This window comes from Diabrotica undecimpunctata, chromosome 10 (assembly GCF_040954645.1).
Source record: "Diabrotica undecimpunctata isolate CICGRU chromosome 10, icDiaUnde3, whole genome shotgun sequence".
Classification (NCBI taxonomy): domain Eukaryota; kingdom Metazoa; phylum Arthropoda; class Insecta; order Coleoptera; family Chrysomelidae; genus Diabrotica; species Diabrotica undecimpunctata.
The window spans coordinates 55,978,708-56,006,156 of record NC_092812.1 but is presented as its reverse complement, the minus strand read 5'-3'; the positions used below and the strand labels follow the sequence as shown (position 1 = coordinate 56,006,156).

Below are 27,449 nucleotides of genomic sequence, written 5' to 3'. Positions count from 1 at the left end.
ATATTTGAAAAACGAGGTCCAGGAAGAAGAACATCTTGGTTAAAGAACCTCAGAATCTGGTTCAATACAACATCTGTGCAGCTTTTCGGCGCTGCTGCAGATAAGATAAATATTGCCATGATGATCGCCAACATTCGTAACGGATAGGCACATCAAGAAGAAGAAGATATTATCATATTTTCGAGATGCGCTTGTACTTTAAATTTTAGTTTTCTATGGGTCTGATAATAGATAATAAAAAAAAAGTTTGCAACTTAGTTTTATTATAATTTATAACTTATAAAATAGAGTGTCAAAACTATATAATAAATAAACCAACGTGCCAAACTGAATGTCTTTATCTAATAATTGATCATAAGAAATAGAAAATCTGCTAGTTTAAGTTAATTATAAAATGTTAGCGAAGCATTATGGTATAGCATTTTGAAAATTTTTCTTATAATCAATTATCCTTAACACTACGACTAATATAACACAGACAATTAATTATTTATATATATATATATATATATATATATATATATATATATATATATATGTATATAAATATTATTAATAATAAAGTACCAGATAATAATGCGTAATTAAAGAGGCCCAGGGTTACGCCCAAGCATACATATTATTTTTGCTATACTTTTAACTCTTGAGTTTAAGAGAGGCCTCATACCAGAGCACAAAAGATTTAAGTAAAAAGGATGTGTATAAAGTACGACGGTATTTTTATATGGTTTATTACTTGTATTGCTGAAATGATGTATCAACGATATCGATAGAGGGCGGGCAAGTTCTTGTCGCAAAGCATTGTGCGAATATGGCAAATATTTTAATTTTCATATGTTCAAAGAAGTACGGTATAGTTTAAATTTGTTTCCTATTATTATTATTCAATATGCTACCAAAAATTATGAAATATTGAACTTCTGTCGTCAAATTATGAAAATTAAAATATTTGCTATATCCTAAGAAACTTTTGACAACCAACTCATGAACTTAATAATCAATGTGTAAGTATATATTTGCATCAAATAATAAGCTTTTTCCTCGATGTTTTAAGCTAGTACAAGCAAAGTTTTTACTTCTTTGTTATCAAATAATGGGAATATATAAATATCAAATAAAATCTGTAAATTGTCTCAAGAGCTCAGATAGTATTTTCCAAGTCGGTTATATTTTCAGTAAGATACACTTCTTATTATCAAAATATAATTATTTAATTGACAATATGCAATGGTGGGTAATTATGATGAAAATATTTACAACCTATATATTTAGTCGATGTAACAAAACTATACATAGATATACCATCATTCAACAATGAGTTCGACAGAAGGGTTTAACATTACTAACTGAAATGTAAATAAATTACTACATAATTAAGATTTTCTGAAAAAAAAAAAATGAAAAAATAGCAAAATAATCTTTAATTTGTCTTACAATATAACATAGTGTGCTCTTGTACAATTTAGTGTGAATCATAATATATTTAGAGGTAATGAAAGCAATCAAAATATTTAATCGATAACAATTTTATCAGCATGTCAGAAATCACAAAATATGTAATAATACTTTACAAAGTCATATACACTATCAACTCTTATAGTTAGTGATTTTATTTTTATCTATTTAGATAATTTTAAACCCAAGCTGATTTCTGATTTAAATACTGAGATTAACCATAGATGAAGTATTGGTTAACTAATATCTCGGAGTAGTTTGATTTTGATTTATTTGAGAGTTAACAGCAGCTACTGCAACATTAGTAGCAGCATCGCGTACATGTTGATTGCGAAAGAATTCTGTGGTAAATTCCTGTTGGGCTTTTGCCAAACTTGCTCCAGTACTTCTATACATACGATGGATCTACAAAAGAAAAACAACTATAAAATAACAAACCTAAAAACAAAGACAACTCACTGTTTTTGTACCTCAGGTGTTTAGGTAAATAAATGTTTAGGTAGATAATAGGCTATAAGTAACAGGACTTTATTTAAGTTATTTTGTGGGATTTCTAAGGCTATTTTGTGATTTATATTCTTACTTATATTCTTTTTGTTAGATGATAGTATTGCCGTATCATCTGAAAATGACGCTGTCGTGATATTTGTATCTGTCGGTAGGTCAGCAGTGAATGTAAGGTATAATATAGATCCTAGGACGCTTCCTTGGGCACCACAGCGAGAATTTGTTGTATGTTTGTGTATTCATTCTCATACTTTACCTGGAAGATTCTGCTGGTGATGTAGGACTTTAAGATTATATAGTAATTTGTTGGTAAATTCTGTTTAAGTTTACATAAGAGACCTTTATGCCAGACTTTATCAAATGCCTGGTTTATGTCCAAGAATACCGCTGAGCAGTACCTATTATTTTCAGTATTAATTGATTCTCACTATAACTCTATGTACCTGTTGTATTGTTGAATGTTCTTTTATGAACCCAAATTGGTGTGATGGTATTAGTTTTTTGTTTTCTGGTATAGGCATTTCTCGCGCATACACACCAAATTAGAAGAACACCTGGGTGAAGTTCAATTTGGATTCAGAGCAGGACTCAGAACGAGGGAAGCACTTTTTAGTTTGCAAGTTCTAATACAGCGAGCCAGGAATGTCAACTGCGATGTGTGTGCATATTTCATTGATTTCGAGAAGGCATTTGATAAAGTCCCGCATGGAAAACTAATCAATATCCTAAAAACATCAGGACTCGATGGTAAGAATATAAGACTGATCTCAAACTTATATCTCCAACAAAAAACAACAGTGCGATTAGAAAATCAATTGTCCGAGATCTTTATAGTCGAAAAAGGAGTTAGACAGGGTTGCATATTGTCACCGGCATTAATTAACATATACAACATAGAACCGTTTAAATTGTTTTTCAATGCATTAATGTCACAGAAGTGTAATTCTAGTGAAGTCGTATCAATATATCGCTAAATTATGGTATTTAATTTATTTACCTTAGAGATCAAAAGTAAATCAGCAGTTGCTGCCAATCCAAATCCTATGGCGATTATTAAAGCTATTATTCCTTGGACAATACTCCATGCTGTATTCTTAAATGTCGCAAGAGCAGTGATAATTCCTCTAAAAATTTATACAAAAGTAAATTCTAAAATCCATTTTAGTCAATATTCTATCTTTACTAGCAAGTTTATTGAAAATAAATCAAATATTACTTACATTGTGCCCGAATGAGGGATGCCTATGGTTTGTATTGTAGTTATTACAAATTGAAAGAAAAATATGAAGAAAAATACCATGAAATTGAATGAGGAATCCGAACGAAATGCTTTATATGCTGGTCTGAACCAACACAAGTATCCGAATGGTGTAAATAACAAACAGTATAGTATCCCTAAACCAACGATGGTAAAATCTTCTAGAATTATTCCACCTATTATATTTAAAATCATAACAGAACCGTGATCTAGAAAATATAAAATAGTTTAAAATAGTAAATATTTTTCTTTAACAAACTAAACACATCAAAAATGTCTAAGGAAAACAAAGTTTTTTTCTCATATATACATCAATTTTGATTAGATTTTGAAAATTAATACGATTTTAGTTACTATAGTAAAAGCCACAGTTAGAATGCAGTGCAGGTAAGATAGGCAATGTTTTTCTTACGGAGAACGGCCCACCACGTTGCCGGTGTGCCCCGATCGGCGCATCAGGACCCGATTTAAAAATTATATCACTGGAATATATGCGCACACAACAATTACCTACGGTTTTATAAAAGACTAACATTATTGTTTCAACTAAAAATGGATTCAATCATCGATGTATATATAAGAGAGTTACATTGTCGAACTAAACAATAACATGAAGAAAAATACTATAAAAAAATACATCAAAAACTCATTGTCATTAGCTTATCTAAATTTATTAATATCTTCCGTTGTAAACACATTCTTTGGGAAATAAAGTCATTAGGAGAAGAGAATGTTTTAATCCCAATTGTCCACGCAAAGCAAACATGTCTCTTTGTCGATTTGGGTACTGGCCATTAGACCAAAAACTTGTTGGCAAAACTATGAAAGCTCAGTTGTGTTTCATTTTCGCAAGCGGATGAAAGTACCTACATCATGGAGCAGTTGCCAGTATCTGTCGTGAATTTCCAACAGAGTGTGGACTCTTAGTGTGCAAGTAAAACGTGTGGTGTTAAATGTAATGAACTATCATCTGAACTTCTCTTAGGTTATATTCTTACATTTAGCCTGGACACATCGAGTGGGGCACCTTCAGACAAAAGCGTATGGGGCACTATCAGACAAACGCAATGGAAAATAGAGACACCTTTTTTGAAATAATGTGCTTAAAAGTTATATATATATATATATATATATATATATATATATATATATATATATATATATATATATATATTTAGTTATTTAGTTATATATATTTATTATTAGTTGTTTAAAAAGGGTTTCTCTTTGTTGCAGATTGTCTCAAGATGGTAAGAAATAGGAAGAAAGAAAAAACAAAAGGAAATTTCGATGCCGAATCTATGAAAGAATGTGTAGCGGCCATCCTAGATGGCGAATCGATAAGAAATGCTGCTAAAAGATTTGGATTAAAATATCAAACTGTTGGTATGTACGTTAAGAAGTTTAGGGATAACCCAGATGGCGAACATGATATGAAATTAAGAAACGACACTAGAAAGATTTTTACTGACAAACAGGAAGACGACCTTGAGGCATATTTAATTATTAAGTGTTCAAAAATTTTTTAAGGTTTTAACAATCTAGAAACTCGAAAACTAGCACATGAAATGGTCAAAATGAACAATATTGACTGTCCTAAAAACTGGGAAGCTCCAAGAATGACAGGAAAGGACTGGCTATACGGTTTTATGAAACGCCACTCAAGATTATCTCTCCGTGCGGCTGAAGGATGCAGTATTGCACGTGCAATTTCCTTTAACAAACATAATGTGAATGCTTTTTTGAATAATTATGAAAAATTAATTCAAAGATACCCAGAACTCTGTGACTCATCCAGGATTTGGAATATGGATGAAACAAAAACTGAAACTAACCAAGAACCTTCTCGTGTGATTTCACAAAAATGTCAAAAACAAGTAGCAGCTGCTGGTGGTGAGAGAGGAACTCTGGTTACTACAGATTTAAATATTGCGCCTTATTCGTATGTCAATTCAGAGACATTCCCTTACCAACAGACAACATCCTTTATTTATTAATTAATTTTTTGTTTGTTGCATTGATATTGAGCTTATTGACTAATCTGTGCTATTGGGTCGTATTTTTCTTTTATTATTTATTTAGTTTAGTTTCTTTATTAATCCACTAGTCCACTATTTCTTCGTAAGGGCCACAGACTGAAATGAAGTTCTCACTGAATGTGTTACCAAATTATCAGAAACTGGGTTACATGTCCAATGTTTTCTAACTGATTTAGGGTCAAACTTTATAAAGCTTTCCAAAAAATTAAATGTCACCGTTGAAAATCCTTAATTTGAGTTAAATTTATTTTTTTTTTTTAATCCTCCACATCTACAAAACAACTAGAAATAACTTAATTAACAATTCGTTTAATTTTAATAATAAAAAAACATCCGTACTTTTGTCTTAATAAAAGAACGTGACAGATTAGTTTATATGGCACATCTTGACTTGTAGAAAACACGTTTTCAAACCGAATGGTATGTATTAACAAAAAAGTTTTTTAAGTTTTTATTGAAAAAAAAAAAAATGGAATAATAATGGTGTTAGACATTTTTGATGTGTGTATTTCAGATTCGTGCCAAGTTACTTACATATCCAAAGGTAGTAGAGATTTCTCACAATCTTTTGAAATTCTAGTGGAATATCAACCTGTATATCTTGATAAAAGCATGGTTGAAAGCAACACTGCTCAGGCAAAGGAGGCCAATTATTACGTCGTACATTGTATGTCGAATTTCTCATTTCTTCTTCTCGGCGAGCCAATTCTTGTTCTTTTCTTTCTAATTCTTCTTGTCTTCTCTAAACAGAAAAAACTAAATTTAAAATAATACATTTATATTTTTTAATTAGTATTGTAATAGTGTATTGGAATTAAATGTATCAAGCTAGAATAAATTTTGTGATTTGTATGGTATAATCAACTTATTTTTTTTTAAAGAATTTTTCTCATGTATTTTTGATACTTTTGGTACGTGAAAAACTATTGAACGACCGACCAAGATCCATGTCCATTTTGCATGGAGCAAAAAAATCTTGAAACAAGTTCTGGAAAGAACTATTTGTGAAAAATAATAATGAAATGTAATAAATAATGAAAACAAGAAACTGAAACGGCAACATTTTAGTTAGGTGAACTGAATAATTGACACAGAACACAATACTTGACACAACATTCAGACGCTTGACAGAAAAGGGAATTGACAACGACGTAACGGTAAATAAGGATAGAATTAATAAAAAATGCACAGGATAGTAAAAGAGGTATATATATAGTCCATAAGAGCCCATACTGAACCAAAAACGTGAGACGGAGTATAGGTTTTTAGTACTGATTAAATCTGTATCTAGTATTTTCTTATAGTTTTTTCTATTACAATTCCTCAGTTGGTGTTATCGAGCCAATGCTTTTTAAATGCATTCATTTTTTTCGAATCCTAAAAAAACTAATAAGTATTTTTGAAAAATTCAACGCAGAATAAAAGAATACATTATTACTGAGGGCCGAAAGTCCCTGAAAACTTCTATAATGTTTATTTTAATAAGTTACAGGGGTGAAAAAAAAAAGAGAAAATTAAGTGTGATTTTTAATTTCAAATATCTCATTCAAAAAAACTTTTTGTTTATTCTAAGGGACTTTCGGCCCTCGGTAATAATGTAATCTTTCATTCTGCGTTTAAATTTTTCAAAAATATTTGTTAGTTTTATCAGGATTCGAAAAAAATGAATGCATTTAAAAAGCATTGGCCCGAAATTTTGCGCCTACGCTCTTAAGTTAAATTACTTAATGGTAATGAAATACATTATCCTTGGGTTTTTTATGAAAATTATATAATGTCTAACGAAATATTGTGCTTTTAAAAGCATTTAAAAACCAATTAAATATGCCTGTTTCATAGCGGGGACTGGACGTATTTTTACATGAATATTTTATAAAAATATTAGATAAATGGAACTCCGTTATGTGACTGTGACATGTCCATAGGTGATAATAACCACATATTTCTGGAGTGTAAAAAAGATGATACGGCTATCTCTAGACTATATAATTCTCTAATAGAATACAACACTCCTCTGCCTCTCAACATTGGTTCCCTGTTATCAAGCCATAATAAACGCGTTTTTCAGAAATAAGTTAATTTAAAGCTTTTTCCTGAAGTAGAATGTTAATACCCATTTTTTTGTAAACCATCGTATAATTATTAATAATCTTAAAAAGGGGATAATTCCCAAGAGTTGGCTGTATATCATATAGTTAAAAAACTCGAACATCGAAGTAAAACACTTCTGTTTTATTGGTATATTTAATTAAAATTAATTTTAAAAAATCCAGAAGGATCAAATTCAAATCGTTTTCGGACTAATCAGTCCATATTCAGTGAACTTTGTAGTACTTACAAAATAACCTCAAAACCAAACAGTGGTTGGGTTTAAATGGATTAAGTCATACTTGAAATTATTAAATTATCTGGCAATATGCCGATGGACTTAGATTGCCTACAAGGAACATCAGTCCCTACTCGAAAGAGTTTTCTACATCCGAACTGTAGGAATGTTAAATGCCGTTAAATACTGAGTTGGCGTCTTAAAGTTGGAGTCTTAAAAATACTGTCTGTCAAATACTTAGGAATCACATTTGACAGAAAATTGACCTGGAAACTTCATATTGAACAAATAGAGACAAAATGCAATAAAGGGCTAAACTTCTTAAAATCCATTATACGAACTTGGTTGGGTGCAGAACCTCAAACAGCTCTAATCTTCTATAAAGCGTACATAAGATCAATTATTGATTTTGGTTGTACACTGTAATGGATTATGGAACAGCCAATAAAACAAATCTACGTAAGCTGGATATTATAAAAAACAAATCACTCAGAATATGTCTGGGAGCAACGTAGTCTACACCAGTTGAACCTTTAAGAGCTGAAACAATCGAACCTCCATTAGAACTGAGATCATTTTTAGCTGAAAAAATAATTATTAAGTCGCTAAAGAAAAACTCACCATTCATTAGCAGCATATATATGTTAAACGAATAAGACCTAACTAAGCCCTTTTGGATTCATAAAAACTCTCCTCCTATTTGTGATGGATTAAGAAACGTGATCTTAAAACCACAAACAAAGGTAGGGACCGACTACTTTGATCACTTTGTTTCCTGTGATGTGAATATACCCCTTTATTGGGAGTTAGCATCATTTAATAGTATAGTCATAAATAAAATTTTAGAGGAACATCCAAACTACGTCACTATATACACTGATGGATCAAAAAACACCTATGGTACAGGTTGCGCTTTCGTAATATCTAAACGTATACAGAAAAAATGTAAGTTAAACAAAAACACATCTATTTTCACAGCTGAGGCAATAGCAATTCTAAAAGCACTAGAATATGTTCATCAGGAAGAGGATCAGAATGCTATAATCTTTTGCGATTCACTTTCCGTTCTTAAAATTTTAAAATCAAACTCAAACACAACCAATGACATTATTTTTAGCATCCAAACATACTTAAACATTTACAAGATCAAAATAAGTATATAAAATTCTTCTGGGTCAAAGCATACGCAGGAATAACAAACAATGAAATTGCAGATCAAATTGCCAAAGAAAGCATAGTAATGGGGGAACAAATAAATTACGAATTACCCGGAGATCAACAAATAATCATAGCAAAACAGAGAATGATGAAGAAATGGTCCTATTTATGGTAAGAGTACAGCTTTACAAATCCAACACGTTACACCAGACTTGAAACCAAATTAAGTAGAAAACCTTGGTAAAATGAGTACAATTACAGTCGAAAAAGTATAACTACTATCAGCAGAATGAAGTTTGGTCACGCATGTTATCCAGCACATTTATTTAAAATAAAAATACTTGAGAGTGATCTTTGTGAAGCCTGTAATAAAATTGGAGACCAGGATCTCATCTTTTTTGATTGTTTAAAATACAGAGCTCAATAATGAGCTTTTCAGAAAACTGTTAAAATTAAACATTGAAAGCCCATATAATATACTGCATCTTCTTGCTTTAGACAGAAAAGAAATTTACGATTGTTTGCTGTCTTTCGTCAGAACAACGAATATACACATATAACCACCTTTGTTGATACCTGATGTCTTTCCTTAATGTATGTATACCTATTTGTCCTAGGCCTACCTTTTATCGTTTATAAAAATGCCCTGATCGGCCCCTGGGCGAGAAGAGTGTAATCCATGTGTAATCCTGGTATTGTATCTGTTTTTAAAAATTTGTGTGTGACTGTGTGGGTATTTACCCTGTCAAATACTGTCAAATTAAACTAACAAAAATAAGTGTTTTTGTCCATAAAAACATTCCCCCGAATGGCTACAACAGTCCCCTGTCACAGGTTTACATAAAATTGTGAATAACCCAAAAACCAAGAGGAAAATGTGTGGGATTTTTAAAGATTTATATTTAATTTACTATCGCCCTTCATTTTATTAACAAAAATTCTTAACATTTAATAAAATTTTCTTAGGGACAGTTTTGTATAGAAAATTTCCAAATAGCAGAGAAGCACCCTTACCGATGAGCAGAGTAATAAGTGTATATGACATGTATGTATATTATACTGCAAGCGACTTGGTCAGGCGTGAGGTTGATTCAGAACATACAGGCATACTAGGCGATAAGAAGTATTCACTTCAATAAAATAATAATATAAATCATAATGTGCATATCATCATCTGCATTTATGCAAATCATCATTTCTCAAAAGATCGTCATCAAAAATTAAGGTAAAGCAAAATCTTTGTAATATTAGAAAATTCTAAAGGATTTTCGATAATCCCTGTCAATTCGGAGTACTCAAAAACTTTATTTATCGCATTGTTTACTCGAAAGAATACATTTGGTTGCAAGAAGTTGAAATACATCCATTTAAAATTTAACAAACAAAAATAATTTTAAAATATAATTATCAGCATAGATTAGATAAAAAATTATCAAAGAAAAAGTTATTTAAATAAAATGCTTTAATGTAATTATTACGATATAAAAATCGACAAACTCTTTCTCAGAAACAAATTAAGAAATAAAATTAATATCAAATATATTTTTGCGTATTATTAAGTTTGAATGGAATATGCCAGAAGCTCTATCTAGTATTGTGTGATCTCGGACTGTGGTCCATCAAGAATAAACCTTAAAAAATATTAAAATAACATTATAGTTTAAAAATAGTATCGATGATTACCTGTAATTCTGCTGTATCTATGGTAGGCTTTGAAACATTTTGAGCCTGTTGGCCGCTTCTGGTGTAGGCTGGTGGTTCTTGTGTAGGTTGCATAATAGCAGGACCACTATTTGCTTGTCCATAATTTACCTAAAAAGTAACAAATTATACAAAGAATTCAATAAAGTTATAATACTTCTAGATATAAGTAAAAGGAATACCAGTAGTATGAAAAGCACGAGTATTTGAAGGAATAACGACTAGATGTTAGAAAAATCTACCATTTAAAGCGACTATGTTCCCAAAAGTCTCATACTGTTATGCTAAAACTCATATTATTACCAGATCGCCGAAAAAAATTAAAACTTAAATGTGTTCCATAGAAGAATGCTTAAATTTTGCAAAAATATAGCCTATCAGCTTTACAATCATCTAGAAAAATACTGAATATCAAGAGAAAGCGATTAGAAATCCTATGTCAGACTTATTCAAATTCAGATCTGAATACTACTGTAAATTACTAGACCAGAGAAATTAGTAAAAAGTCTTTTTCGTGGCACTCTTTGATACAGGTATTTAACAATAATTGCATTTGATAAATTTGGTGATAACAATATGTATTAAACAAAGTATGTAAAAGATTAAACGTCATTTTTTACTTATAAACAATGTTAAATCTCTGTTTGATTTTAAATACTAAAGGTGAAGGTCGGTAAATGATATGAAAAAGCATTTTAAAATGCGAGTTTGTAAAGTTCAGACTCAGACGCATCAACAGGAAGATAATTGATTTTTACACTAATTAAAAAAAATACAATGTCCTACGACCTTTAGAACCCGAGTTAGCTTTTTTTTTAATTTACCGGAGCGTTGTTTATAAATATTAAGTAATTTAAATAACAATATTTAAATGACTAAAAGTTAACGTTTTGACAACAATTTAAAAATAATTCCTTTAAAAATGAGCCGCCTATGATGCGTCAAAGATAAAGGGCTTAAAAGCAAAGCGATTTTACTATTTCAAAAACTGATATCATAAGTTCAAATTTATAAAAGTCACAATATCTCCGGTTCTAAACAATGAAAATTGATATTTTTTTAAATTTGGCGTATCTCACGGCATAGATCATGAAAATGTATTTAGTAAATTTGTGAATTGTTTTAAAAAAAAAATTTGTTTTAAAAAAATTTCATTGTGTAACTCTTTTAGGACGGGTCACGTCAAAAGACGTTTTAGCGTAACTTCCGCGACAGCCGGTTGGTATCAGTAAACTTTCTGCAAAATTACTTCTTTTTTATAGCTTTTTGTTTGTGGCATTCTGTATTTTTAGGGGAATGTAGGCAAACAGCCACAAAATATTTATTCATGTTTATTTATTAACGTTTCGATCTCTATATCCAGAGACCGTTTTCAATTATACAAATGATAGTACTATTTATTTTCTATGGCTTTTCGCTTGTCGTTCTGTATTTTTAGAAATAATGTTGGGAATAAGCCACAATATATTTATTCAAATGTTTAATTTACGGACGTTTCGATCTCTATAAAGAGACCGTTTTCAAACATACAAATGACAGATGTATTTATTTTTCTATAGCTGCTTGTTTGTGGCATTCTGTATTTTTAGGGAGAAGGTTGGACATAAGCCACAATATATCTATTTACATGTTTAATACATTGACGTTTCGATCTCTATTCCGTTTTTAAAGATAGAAAAAAAAAGAAAATAAACAATATAAGATTATAAAAATATATAATAATAAACAAATAAAATAAATATAACTATCACTTATATCTTTGAAAGCGGTCTTTGGATATAGAGATTGAAACGTCAGTAAAAACTTGTAAATAAATATATTGTGGCCTATTTCGAACATTAATATTTGAAAAATAAAATATAATTAACGTTAAAATAAAAGTAAGTGTACGTCACTGGATTTCCAAACAGCTTTCCGCATTTCTGGGCCTTTAAACGATGACTCACTCTCTCAAATAGTGAAATTATACCATAGCATATCTCATTTTGGGTATCTTTTTTTTCTGAAAAAAGTGTCTGTTGACATCAAATCTTTAAATAGACAAGTTTTTAAGTTATGAGCAAACTAATGAGTTTGATGTTTTGATTGTTTATTTAAAAAATATTTCCACTACATATTCCACTACAAAATTGATGAATCCCTAGGTCTTTTTCTAGTATCTCATACTACACATTTCAACTGTCAAACCCGTCTGTATAGTTGAGACGAAAAAAGGTTTATTTTTTACTAACTTGATTGGTCTATGAGTATAAAGTTCCAGCTGCTCTGAATATAAACCTTAATTAATACTGTTAAATATTAAATAACTCTACTATGGTAGTTTTATGTAAATTAAAATAAAAACTAGAAAACAATGTTCCTGCAGATAAAGTTTATAAAGTTAATTCATATAATTAAAAAGCGAGCGTTTTATTTTAAATAAAAAAGAGAAACACATATTTATATAAAGTTACAGCTGCTCTAAATATAAACCTTAATGAATAATTATTCGTTAATAATTTCTCGTTTATTTAAATTATACCCCAGTAACCGGAACCTCTACGTCAATGGCCTATAAAGTTCCAAGTTCATTATTCATTTAGCAACAACTGTTTTTGTCACTAATACAACTACATCGTCATCAAGCAGAGAACAAACAAGTTTATCGTTCAATGAAGATAAGACGTACAGCAACGAAAGTAATATTTTCTTATTTGTGATAAAAATGAACAACTACTAAATAGTTTATTGTAGGGCTGAAAGTGCGAAGTGAATAATAAAATGGCTTTAAGTGGGTGTAAGTTACTAACGTTTTTAAATAAAATTAAGCATGTTTCTTCAAGATCGGTGTCCCAATTTTATCCTATTGATGAACATATTTTTGGATTATCTGATGAACAAATACAGTTACGTGAAACCGTTTTTAATTTTGCCCAAAAAGAATTAGCTCCCATAGCCAACGAAATTGATAAGAAAAATAAATTTGATAACCTAAGAAGTTTTTTTAAGAATCTCGGCAACTTAGGAGCTCTGGGTATAACTGTAAATCCTGAATATGGAGGTACCGGAGGAAGTTACACCGATCAGGTCATTATTATGGAAGAACTAAGTCGAGCTTCTGCAGCTATAGCTCTTTCTTATGGAGCTCATTCGAATTTGTGTGTGAATCAAATCCATCGAAATGGCAGTGATTATTTAAAAAAGAAATATCTGCCAAAATTGTGCTCGGGTGAACATATAGGAGCTTTAGCGATGTCAGAACCTGGTTCCGGTTCCGATGTAGTGTCTATGAGGTTGAAAGCAGAAAAAAAAGGAGACCATTATGTGCTAAATGGAAATAAGTTTTGGATAACTAACGGACCAGACGCAGATGTTTTAGTCGTTTATGCAAAAACAGATCCTAAATGTAAGAAATCACAACATGGAATATCAGCTTTTGTAATTGAAAAACATTTTAAGGGTTTTAAAGCTGGTCCAAAGTTAGATAAATTAGGTATGCGAGGTTCAAATACGGCCGAGTTAATATTTGAAGACTGTGTAGTTCCCAAAGAAAACTTATTAGGTTCAGAAAATAAAGGAGTGTATGTGCTTATGAGCGGATTGGATTTGGAAAGATTAGTCTTGGCAGCTGGGCCTGTAGGCATAATGCAAGCTTGTTGTGATGTTGCTTTTTCTTATGCTCACGTTAGGAAGCAATTCAACCAACGTATAGGTGAGTTTCAGTTAATACAAGGTAAGCTGGCTGATATGTACACAACATTAAGTGCTTGCAGAAGTTATTTGTACAATGTAGCGAAATCTTGTGACAAAAAAAAGATAAACAGAAAAGATTGCGCTGGTGTTATTTTATACTGTGCTGAAAAAGCTACTCAAATGGCCCTGGATTCGATACAAATTTTAGGTGGCAATGGGTTCATTAACGATTACCCAACTGGAAGATTTCTCAGAGATGCCAAACTTTACGAAATTGGAGCTGGAACTTCAGAAGTTAGAAGACTGGTTATAGGTAGGGTTATTAATTCAGAGTATTCGTAGAGAAATATCTTGTTCTTCTAATGTCCTACATATTTCAGCTTATAAAAATTTTAATATGCATTCTGTTTTTGTTCTAAATCAATTATAATGTCCTGAATCTTAAAAACCTCACTTTTAGTACTTCACTAATATTATAGATACTTAATATTATATATTATCCAAAAATAGTATTTTCTTTTTTTACATAAAGTTATTTGCCGTTAAACTAACACTTCAACTATTTGTATCATTCATTATCTTTATGATTTTTTAATGATCTATTGAAAATGAGGTTTATTGAAATTGTAATGACGTATCAAAATATAGCAGTAGAAAAATTAACTATATTATGATATTGTATTATTAGCACATAAGAAAAATTACACTTTTTTAATATTGTTCTGAAAATATTTTCTTGTGAATTTTTTATGTTATTTACTGTCTTTTGTGGGAATTTCACTTGAAAATACCTTTATTTTAACGTTTTAATTTCGACTTCGGAAATCCTTCTCAAAATACAAATTAAAATTTGTATTTTGAGAACGATCTCCGAAATTGAAATTGAAACGTCAAAATAAAAGTATTTTAAACTGAAATTGTGGCTAACTACTCCCATAAAAGATAGTAAATAGTCTTTTTTATGTACATTTGTTAAAAGTTTTCATGTTGAAGAAACATTTTGTAATTGTTTAAATATTATTAAACCTTTCTACTTTTTAAAATGCATTTGAATTATTTATTCATCCCTACCTTAAAAGAAAAACCACAAACCACTTAACCAGTTTAAAAGTGGCATATATATATATATATATATATATATATATATATATATATATATATATATATATATATATAATATAATCACCATCATCATCATTCTCAGCGTATTCTACCGATTAACGCTTCCTTACATAGTCTTTCTTCATTTCTGCCTACAATTGTCTAATATTTGCTCTTCTGAGCTATGTTATAGCGGCTTGTTTCCTTATCTCATAGACCCATATTAAATTGGGACGTCTTAGTCTATTGACTCCTCTTGGATACCACAGTGTAATTCTAGTGGACCATCTATTGCCAGTTCTCGTTAAATGTCCTACCCACTGCCATCTTAAAAATTTAATTCTGTAGATTACATCACTGACCGTGGTTTTCTGTCTGATCCATTCTATTCCTTTGAGTTTGAGAGTTTCGCTATATATCTTTCTTTAGTGTCCAGGTTTGGCAGTATTCATGAATTTGGCGTATTTCATGATTGGTACACACTGATCAAATACCTTTTTCTTCAGGTCGAGTGGCATCCCGGATTTGAATATAATTGCATTTTTACCAAAAGATACCTAAGCCAGTTTCATTATTCTGTTGATTTCTGGGAGTAAGCAGCCAGATTTATGTATTAATTGTCCCAGGTATACATACTCGTCTACTTTCTCAAGTGCAGTGTTGTTTATTATTACATCTTGGACATCTACTAGCTCATTGTACATGTTTTTGGTTTTTGTCAAGTTTACTTTTAAAATGCATTTACATCGCTTATAAGTTCTTGCAGTTCTGCAGGATTATTAGCGATTAGAGCAATTTCGTTTGCAAATCTTAGATGGCTGAGGTATTCTCAATCAATAGATACGCCTTTGTTCTGAAAGTTCATTTTGCTGAATATATTTTCTAGAGTTGCAGTGAAGAGCTTTGGTGATATTGGTAATGGAAAATCGTGGAGTATTTTCATAAATTTTTACCTTAGCTTTTGCTTGTCTGTATATATTTGCTAAAGTCTCTATGTACGGTTTGTCAATGCCTTGATTGGCCAAAGCTATTACTGCTTTGGGATATATGGGAAAGCCTTTTCGAAATCTATGAAAGTTAATGCTAGCTGTAGTTCATATTCTTACGCTCTACTCATTAGTTCTCAAAGCCTATGGATATGATCTTCTAGGGTATTGACTCCATTTCTAAAGCCAGTTTGCTCCCATGGCTGTGCAGCATCTAAGGCATTTGTTAATCTGTTGTTGATGATCTCTGTGAATATCTTGTATATGATTGGTAGTAGACTTATAGTTTGTGACATCCTCTTTGCTACCTTTCTTATAAATACGAATTATGTTTGCTGTATTAAAGTGATCTGGTAAGGTTTTCCAAGTTTTTTTGCCATCATATTTAAGCTGTTCCACTGTTATGCCATCTATTCCAGCTGCTTTACCGCTTTTTATTTTTGTAATTGTCGATTCTACTCCTTCCGAAAGAACTTCTGGTACATCTTTTTGGTTATAATTGCTTTTTCCAGTGTTTCAGGGTCTTTGTACAGTTCGCTGTAGAATTTGATAAAAAGTATTATTTCATTTCTGCCTGTAATTCTGGTGTTTTCGTTTGTTAGGGCAACGATTTGCTTCTTCCTAATGATTAATGCTTTTCCTGTTTTCGATTGCATTTTCTACCATTCTCTCATTGTATTTTCTTATGTCTTCCTTAATACTTTTCCTTATTGTTTTACAAAGTTCTGTGTATTGTATTCTCTGTATTTTACTACTTACTTTCATTTGCATTGTTTGTTTTAGCATTATTTTGATTTTATTAGACCGTTTCCTATGCTTCATTTTGTTGTTGCGGGCCTCCGATTTCTTTGGCACCATCAAGGATGATTTCCATTAAGAGAGAGCTGTCGATTTGATCATGTAATTTTTCACAAATTTTCCTTAGGTAGTGATCTGAGTTTTCTGTTAGATAGTTAATATTTATAACAGTTACTGTTGGTTTTGTAATTAATTGTATTCTTTCTAGTTTTAGATCTAGAAAAATGTTTGCTCTGATTAGTCTATGGTCGCTGCCCGTTTGAACTTTATTTATTACACTGACATCTTTTATTGTAGCAATCTTGTTGGTTAGAATAAAGTCAATTTTGTTCTTGGTGGTTCCATTTGGTGCTACCCAAGTCCATTTTCTGTTCGATTTTTTCTTAAAGAATATATTTGCAATATGCATGTTTTGGTAGTTTGCAAACTGAACCACCCTTTCTCTCCTTTCATTTCTCTTACTGACTCCATACTTTCCCATGACTTGTTCCTTGTCTTTTCTCTTTCCCACTTCCGCATTAAAGTCATCAACTAAATACTTGAAGTGACTTTTATTGTTATTGAATGCTTCAGTTTGTTACTCTAGAGTTCCTTAATTTCTTCGTCGGTGTGAGTAATCGTTTGCGTATATTTGTATATTGTATATCTTTCATAGTTATAAGATTAAACTAGCTACTCTATCTATGACACTAGTTATTTCTACTACTCTTCGTTTCCATTTCTTGTTGATTAGGAATTCAAATGATTACAAATAGTATTTGAAAGTGTCATGGCGCAGTGCTAAAGCATGGCTAAAATATTTAAATAACGCTAAAATAAATAAAACTGAGCATCCATTGCCCTACGTGCGAAAAGAACGTTAATTAGTATCCAACGAACGAAAAAGGTGTACAATTCGATTTATTTTAACGAACATTAAATTATATTATTATAAAGAACATTAGATTTGATTACAGTAAATTAAATGACCAGCGATGGAGCATATAGGAAACCGTTAACGGCAATAGTAGATTATAAAAGTAGCGATGAAGAGAATTGGAGAAAGGAAACCAGAGATGGGTATGAAGAAGAGGTATTTGGTATGAACAAGGCTACGAGGAGGTCAGCAAATGAGAGCGGTAACCAACATGAGGTTATATTGCAAATGGTGCGTGAAATACTGTCGATCGCTCGATGATATGATAAGCAAAATAAAAAACTTGTGCAGCAAAGAGAGACTTTGGACTGCATCAAGAATTGAACGAAAAGAATATGGAGTTAGAGAAAGGACTCAAAGAAGCAAATGATAAAATAGAACGAGACAAAAAACAAGAACAATTAGTAAAGGGGGTATGGAGACTAACGAGAAAAAGGGTATTAAACACAAACTAGAAGAATTCATTGAAACAAATCTTCAGGCAAAGATTAAACTGAGATAATGCAACTAAAATTAGTGATAAAATACTCCTATGGAAAATATTCCTAGAAATGGAAAATATGACAGATAATAAATTGGTACTGAAGAATAAAAGTAAACTCAAACATATATCAGGACAGAACATATGTATAGAATTTGACATGACAAAAATGGAAAGAGAGATACAGGAAAGAATTAGGAAAATAGCAAAGGAAGAAAAAGAGAAGGGAAATATAACAAAAATAGGGTGGATAAAGCTAAATATTAAAGGAAATGAATTGAAATAGGATAAAGATAATGGAAAACTGACCGAAATACCACAAACCACCGAGGGAGGACGCTCAAAAAACTAATGCGAATTGCAGAGACGATATCTATAATTATGATGACCAAGACAACACACCCGGCAATAGAAAAGGCTAACTAAAATAACAAAACAACACAAGACACACATAAGTAACAATGAAACGTAATAAGGGGAAAAGAATAAATCCCATTAAAATCGGATCCGGGAATATCAAAACCATGCTAGCAATAGGTAAGATGCAAGAAATAGTCCTAGAAATGAAAACAACATGAACTAGAAATTTTAGCTCTGCAAGAAATATTGGGAAAAAAAATTACTATGTACTATTTAGGAGAAAACAAACGGGGGAAAAATGGGGCAGCCTTTATTGTGAATAGAAGAATGAGAGAAAAAGTAATACAATTCAAAGCAGTTAATGGAAGGATATCCTATCTGAGAATAGAGAGGAAACAAGCAAACACATCGATACAAAAGAAGCAACCCAAGAAGACAAAGTGTAGCATTTTATGATGTCCTAAAAGAAACCTGTGAAAATATCTCGAGAAATGACGTCTTAATAATAATGGGTGGCTTTAATACAAAGGTGAGAAGGGAAGATTATAACCGAAATGTCGGGGGCAAAGAAACAATACATGAAGTCACAAGTAGACCATATGTTCGAAAAAATGGACATTTCTGGCTACTACCGGAGACGTACGGTAGGAGCAAGTGAATGGTTGACCCCTCCCAAATTCTAAGCCACTGGCGGAATTGTTATTTTAGCACAATTTTTCGATTCTCCAATACTTTGTACAGTTATTTTGATTAATGTATTAATTATGGCGGTGTTTTGGGTCACAGGATTGCATTTATTACGCAAACCAAAATTTTAATCGCTATTAAAAAATATGGTGGATGATAAAAATCTTTTTACTGACGAGGATACATTTACAATTAGAGAAGTATGTAACTGGGGAAACAGCCACAGTTGGGATATTGAAAATCCTTATCTATTTCCAAAGTCACATTTTCAACATGAATTTAAAATTAATGTATGGTGTTGTATATTTAGAGATAGTTTGTTGGGTCCTTATGAATTACCAGCAAATTTTAATGGTAACTCGTATTTACAGTTTCTACAAACTACACTTTTCGACAATCTAGAATATTTGCCACTTAATCAAAGAAGAGATATGTGGTTCATGCAGAATGGAGCTCCATCTTATTGTCCTTTAATAGTACGGAACTATCTAGATCAGCTATTTCCCCATCGTTAGATTGGCAGAGGTAGTTAAGTTCCGTGGTCGCCTAGAACTCCCGATGTACTTCCTACTTCTGGGGGTATATGAAATCACTGGTATACTCACAAGAATTAAAAAATAATCGTCAATCACTAAGGCAGCAAATAGTAAATTCCGCTAATTTTATTCAGCCAATCAGCCAAACATAATTTTTAAAGTTAGAAGATCGTTTAACGAAATAGTTCATAAGCTTTTTGAGGTAAATGGGCTTCAAATTGAACATTTGTTATAAAATGTTTAGTTAAAATGTGTTTTTTGATATTTTCGTGTTATTAAAATTATCCTTTTACTTAGATGATAACAAAATAGTTCTTTTTAGAACCACAATTTGTTTTTAAATGTTGAATGCATATGTTCGTTTCAAGACATTTCCATAAATAACATTATGTTTTGTTTTTGATAGTGATTACAATTTCATTTGCATAAGAAATGCAATCCTATGACCCAAAAACACCGACATAATTAATACATTAATCAAAATAACTGTGCCGCATCACTCATTTAACTTGGCGTAGACTTTAAATGGCGCAGAAATTGGAAAGGGCCAACCTTTCACTTTCCCCTGTTGTACGCCTCTGATAGTAGTCAGAAACGTTTATTTAACATAATTTAGTAGGATGTAGAGTACCTTCAATTCCTGCTAGGTATGACAAGGATATTTCAAATAGTTTTAAAGTACTGGATATCAATTTTTTAAGAGGGGTGCGATAGGGGTATATTTTGTCTCCTATGCTGTTCAATCTCTATGTGGAGAGCATTTTTGCAGAAGCACTGGAAGGCTCTGAGTGCGGAATAAAGGTAAACGGGTTCCCGATAAATAACATTCGTTACGCCGACGACCCCGCGATAATAACAGACAACGAACATAATATGCAGTTGATGTTAAATAAAATAAACACCGTAGGAAAAATATATGGCTTGAAGATAAATGCTGGAAAAACTAAATGCATGACAATAAGAAAAAACGCACGTTTAAGAATACAACTGAAAGTAGATAATGCTCCCAATCGATCAAGAGAAAACATTTAAATACTTGGGAATAATGATGAATGACCAATGGGATCCTCAACAAGAAATAAAATGCCGTACGGAACAAGCAAGACAAGCTTTTATCAAATTTAAACAGCTACTATGTAACCGCAATCTTTCCTTCAATCTCCGGTACAGGATGGTTAAATGCTATGTATGGTTCATATTGTTATACGGCATGGAAACATGGACGTTAAGTACCTTCCATTCATAAGTTGGAGGCCATCGAAATGTTGACGTTGCGAAGAATGTTCCGCATACCATGGACAGATAGGGTGAGAAACGAGGGAGTCTTAAGAAGGGCAAATACTGAGAGAGAACTACTCAATTTGATCAAGGTACGAAAAATTGGATACCTCGGCCATATTCTGAGATAAAAAAATACGCAATCCCTCAACTAATCATCCAGGGAAAGATTGAAGGCAAGAGAGGAGTAGATCGCAAACAAATGTCGTGGCTACGGAGCGTAAAGAACTAGACAGGCATAAATAACACTGGCGATCTTTTGCATGCCGCAAAAGACAGACGTCTGGCCTTAAAATAATTCGCCAACGCACTATAAGAAGAAGAAGGATATAAATAGTTTTTAGATTTTTAAATAAAATATCCTGTAAATCAGTAAGGAGCCACATTTTACTTAAGTTATTTGGGTTAAATCTTAATATGTATACTGAACAATTGGGACAGAAATTGAGAACGTAGAACTATGAGGGTATAGAAAAAGAATGGAACAACATCAAAAATAGCATAATATGAACTGCAGAACCAATAATAGGACCCCGAGAAAACAAAAAATCGAAAGCATGGTTTGATGAAGAAGTGGCTAGAGAATGGAAGGCAGGAACAACTAGAACAATACCGAACAGAAAAGCAAGAAGCCACGAAACTCTATAGAACAAAAAAGAGACATGGATCTCTGAACAGTTAAAAATAAATAATAAGGACAACAAAAGACTGTTTGAGGATATAAAACAACAATAGTATTAACAAAAAAACAACCATAAAAATAAACATTTTACGGATCTATACAAAACCAGCCAAGAGACATATGCAAAAGATAAAGAAATAACAGATAATAGAAATGCAGAGGAAGACGCACCTACCTGTCTAGAATTCATAGATGTCGTAAAACCACTTATACTAAACAAAACTCCGGGCCCAGATGAAATTAACAACGAACTAATCATCAACGGTGGAGAGGAGCTGCTGAAACAGATGTACAAACTAATGGACAAAATTTGGAAGTACGAAAACATGCCTGTAGAATAGAAAAGCAGACATATCACACCTATTTTTAAGAAGGCGGATCAATAACTATAGAGCTATTATGTTACTAAACACATATAAGATACTGACCACAATCATAAAAAACAACTAAATTGTTACATAGAAAAAATATAGGACAGTATCGACAGGGATTAGAAAAAGGATATCAAACATGACATAAAACTACACATATTGTTCATTGACTTCCAACAGGCATTCTACAGCATATACAGACAACAGTTATCAAAAGAAATGAAAAGGATGGAAATACCATCACCAAGAGCTAAAACAACCAAAGGAGATACAAACGACATCAATATAGAATGTGGCGTGAGACAAGGAGATCTTCTGTCAACAGCCCTATTTAATATCATACTAGGAGTAATCAGAGACAAAGAGCAGCAAAAAAGGACAATTATTCAAAGTTCAACACAAATCAGAGGATATGCGGATGATCTAGCATCGATAGTGTGTGACAAAAAAACTAGAAGAAACAGTCCTAACGCTGATAAAAGAAGCAAAGAACAGAGGGGTAATAATCAATCAGAATAAAACAAAATTCACTAGTTTACTTCTTAGGATTCAATGTTCTTTACTCAAAGATCTGCAACAGATAACGAAATTTTTGTCTTCCAAATATCAATCAAATCAAAAATCTTCTTCCACCAGTCTTTTTTCAACCAATCATCTTTTAGTCCTTCAAAATCACACAAAATACCTGGTTCTCAAGAAAAGACTTTCAAATTACCCATTTTTGTTTTTGATAAACAAATCTAACAATGACCCTGCCTATTTAACTTTCTACAAAATTTCCCAGAGTTTTGAATTGATATTTACTAAGAAACTAATTTTGTTCTTATATATTCCTTAAAACTAATTTTATATTTTACATTTTACCTATAGAGGTTAATATCACTTTTAACACATACAAAAAAAAACATATGTGAATATAATTCACTCCTCTATTTAGGATCTATATGTAGAAATAAAAAATTGATATTAATTTCGTTTATTCTTTATTTTATCTTTGTCTTTTTGATGAATGCTGATTGGGAGAATTTGCAGCAGGAAAGTTTTGTATTACTTGTAAAGTACAAAAGTTATTATTCATCAGGAGAATCATAGACAAGGAAATTAGGCAGCCCAAAGCTTGATCTAGCTTCTAGATTCTATGGAACCAGAACAAAGGGAAGGTGTATAGCTAGAGAATTTGACAAAGGAACCAGGGACATTTTAGAATTAAAAACTTAAAAGGTATGGGTTGTGTAGAAAAAAAATTGCAGAAACATAGAGATTTGAAACTGAACAATAAAACAAAAGTATTTGTATTAATCTTATTTGTTAATTGTCTGTAAAATAATATCTATTTTAAAAGTTATTTTAATTTTGCAGCACAGTGCAATTTGTCAGGATAGGATAACATTGATATGCTTAATTGGTTTGTTTTTATATGTGTAATCATTGTCCCAAGATATTCTAACATTATATTTAATTGCATTAGGCCTTAGACAAAGATAAAGGTATTTATCTTGAGGAACTCAAATAAGAATCCTGAGATATATAATAAAAATCTAATTAATAATTTGGTGTCTGTAATTCAAATTATTTAGATATATGAATTAAAAAACCCAATATTTTTTTTGTTTGTTAATTATATTGAAATTCATTAAAGTTAGAAATTATATTTAATTTTCTAATAGATTTTAAAATCATGATATACTATATATATATATATATATATATATATATATATATATATATATATATATATATATATATATATATATATATATTTATATTAATACAAACACAACTAATTGAGTATGCAGTGGAAGACAGGATAAAGAAGTTCTCTCTTTAGTTAAACAAGGTTTTACAAATCTTTTTTTGTGTCATCAAGGTGCTACAATAACTAAGATTAGGTGTTAGAATGTGAAATAGACAACTCATAGGGAAAATTATCCAAAAAAATGGTTTTAAAAAACTTTTATAGACAAACATTTAAGTAAAATTATATTGTAAAATCATCACAGAAAGTGTAGTCACATTGTAATAGTTCTAGGTTATATGTATACTTAATCAGAAACAAAACAATTGGTTGTGAATTCATAATGAATTAAGTTGTTATATTAATAATTATTTAAATATAGTTAAATATTATTATTATAGCTGTGCCCTTTATATAGGGCACAGGGACTGTTTTTCCAATTAGTCTTTCTTATTTCTCTGGATAGTTACTTTTGTTTCGAGATTTCTGTGCCTTTTCAATCATAGACATGGAGGAGCCATTTTAAGAAAAAATAGAAGGATTGGTAGTTAAATTGCATAATGCCAGATGTAATAAGCTGATGACGATATAAGGAACATTAGTACAACAAACTGGCAATTTGGAATATTCGATTGTTATAAAATTTTCATTTTAACCTTTTAACAGAATATACTATTCTCAGAAGCTGTTTTTTAATCCCCATTTAACATCAGGTGGTTCCAAAAAACGATGGAAGCCCCAAGGAAACAGAACAAGAGGAAGGCACCATAAAAGATGGATAAACTACATAGAGAGGGATCTTAAAACCATGAACATCAGGCAGTATCCGACAGGGCAAAATGGAAGAACATTGTTAAGTAGGCCAAGACTCACAAAGGGTTGTAGCACCATTAGAAGAAGATGAAGAGGTTCCAAAAAACAATTACTAGAAAATATTACAAAAAAACCTCATGTGCAAAACTACAAACTGCTTAAATGGATATCAAAGCTCAACACATGACATTCATTCTTTAAAACTTGTGAAGTACACTTTTAAGCCATATTGTTATAATTAGCATAATTTTTAAACTGAAATACTCATTTGTACATTTTGTATTAATGCACAATATATAATTATTGAAAAAATAAAATCATATAACATTTTTGGATAGGTAAAAATTGTAGAAGAAAAGGAGTACTCAATAGAGACATCAAAATTTCCCTATCTTAAAAATGTCAAACAAAAATGTAAGTACAATATCTGTTAAACACAACAAAAGTTTGCAAGTAAAGGAATATGGAAGTACAATCTCTAAAGAAGAAAAGAGAGAACTACTTACAACAGCCAAATCTCCTGGAAATATGTGAGAGACATTGTAACATGTGAGAGATACTTTAACATATGTCACCTTGTTACCAAAATGCATGGATAAACATCTAGATTTACACGGTATTTACATACTTCACATCATAAAACGAAAAGTGTGATGACTTTTATAACATAAGATACAAAGCGTGCAATTTCAATTTACAATCATCAGTCTTGCAACATATTTACGGGCAAGATGCTGTCTTGTTAATTGCTGATTCATTATCGGTATTCAGAGCACAAAACAGATGTATTCATTACATGCTATATTTCAACAAATAAAATCAGAAATATCCATCCTTGGGTACTATTGCATACATAGATTACAGTCAAACACTGCTCACATTAATTATCAATACACGACTCACCACAACACAATAGTATTTTCTATCAATATCCAGTGAGATATCAAATAATATTTAACAAAAATGCCAAGATTCTTCTAATCAAATAGCCTTTAAACTGAAATGTTTAAATATCATAATGTTCCTATTGTAAATATTTCAAAACAGTCAACATATGCCTTCTGAATATATTTAGTCTAGGAATATAAACAAAGCATTAATAATATTTTAAAAGAACCTTATCAGTTTAAAGATATATTAGACAGTGGCCTGAAAACACAATTTAACATCTCATGAATGTCATAATTCTAAATATGACTCTTTTATAAATAGTACAAACTTTATATTATATAGTAATACTTTGCATATTTTATAAAGTTATCCTGGTTGATGTATTGTTCTGTATATAAAAATACTTGTACATTTTAATAAAAATACTGCAATGACAACAAAAAACTATAGAAAATATTAAGAAGATGTAAGTTACCGGTTTTTGACTTTGTACTTGATTATCAAAAGGGTTGTAGTCATCAACTCTAAGCTGAGCATTTGTGTTTCTAGCAACTTGTTGCACAGATGGATCCTAAAATAATAGAGGACAACATATTAATTAACTACGCCATAATAAAGTGTTTCGTTCCCTTTGTTAATAAATATTGTCGTCTTAGAAACACAATGACTGATAAGAAAATCCTAGATTACTTACTGCAAAAGGGTTGTCTATGGTCGGTTCACCAAAAGGATTTTCCTCAAATCCTGACATTTTTTATGAATTCTCTTCTAGTTTATTTTAGAGGCACAAATACACTGTTTTATCTTATCTATATGTGTCTATATTAACTTCATAATCTTGGTTGACAAGACACCATTATTTTGCATAGCTGTAAGTAAATGTCATAGACTGACATAAATTGACATCGGTTGACGCATGTTATTTTTAAAATCAGGAGTACCAACTTATTTTTCTTGTACTGCCCTCTCCAGGCAAATTCTCCGAAGTTGGTTATCGTCCGTTGTTTGTAACGACGAGAGGGGATTTTCATTCGGCCAACCACAACGAAGAACGTTTCAAAATTATTCAAAAAGTATATAAATATCAAAACCACAGTCAGATAGTATAAAAATTCTGCGAAATTGTATATCCTGCGAATTGATTGTATAATTCTGCGAAATGTATATATAATTCTGCGACATGTATAATTTACGTAAAAATGTATAACGAAAAGTCAGTAGTTGTGCACAAAATCAAATTTCTAACAGAAGCAAGTTTATTTATAATTTAAACTTTTTAAAATTTACAGGCTAATAGGGGATATTAAAATTGATAACTGGAATTTGGAATAAGCTGCCACGTTATTAAATATTTTGTTTGTTTTTGATTAAATGTCAAGTCTTCATGGCTTTCAATAAAATTGTGTAGTTTGAAATGAGAACTTTTGAAGATTGTCGTTATAACTTTATTTGATATACTAAGCAACAATTTCTTATAGTAGTAGCAACGAATATATAGGAACATGAGTATATAGTTCAACAATTAAGTGATGGCTAGTATCTTTTAATTCTTATTTAGTTTGTAAAGACTTGCTCTGATTAAATAATGAGCAACATCGGTGGCATTACACAACTTTGACGCTTTCCCCTATTTATCGATTGGATACAGTTTTGCACACATTTGACTATTCTTATCACCTTTAATGTTCAGTATCGGTT

General features: G+C 31.1%; 2 protein-coding genes across 2 annotated transcripts; one reads left to right on the top strand and one right to left on the bottom strand.

Moving 5' to 3' along the window:
• Positions 1-242: 242 nt before the first annotated feature.
• On the bottom strand, positions 243-26,651 carry Scamp (secretory carrier membrane protein). Its single transcript, XM_072546022.1, has 7 exons — positions 26,446-26,651; positions 26,227-26,322; positions 10,427-10,555; positions 5,794-6,001; positions 3,183-3,429; positions 2,960-3,086; positions 243-1,860 (listed from the first exon to the last, which is right to left on the bottom strand). Exons 1-7 carry the CDS (start codon positions 26,500-26,502, stop codon positions 1,696-1,698), a joined length of 1,029 nt encoding a protein of 342 aa, XP_072402123.1. The 5' UTR covers positions 26,503-26,651; the 3' UTR covers positions 243-1,695.
• Positions 13,039-15,159, top strand: LOC140452010 (isovaleryl-CoA dehydrogenase, mitochondrial). Its single transcript, XM_072546021.1, has one exon. The coding sequence runs from the start codon at positions 13,205-13,207 to the stop codon at positions 14,456-14,458; it is 1,254 nt and encodes a 417-aa protein (XP_072402122.1). The 5' UTR covers positions 13,039-13,204; the 3' UTR covers positions 14,459-15,159.
• Positions 26,652-27,449: the final 798 nt, after the last annotated feature.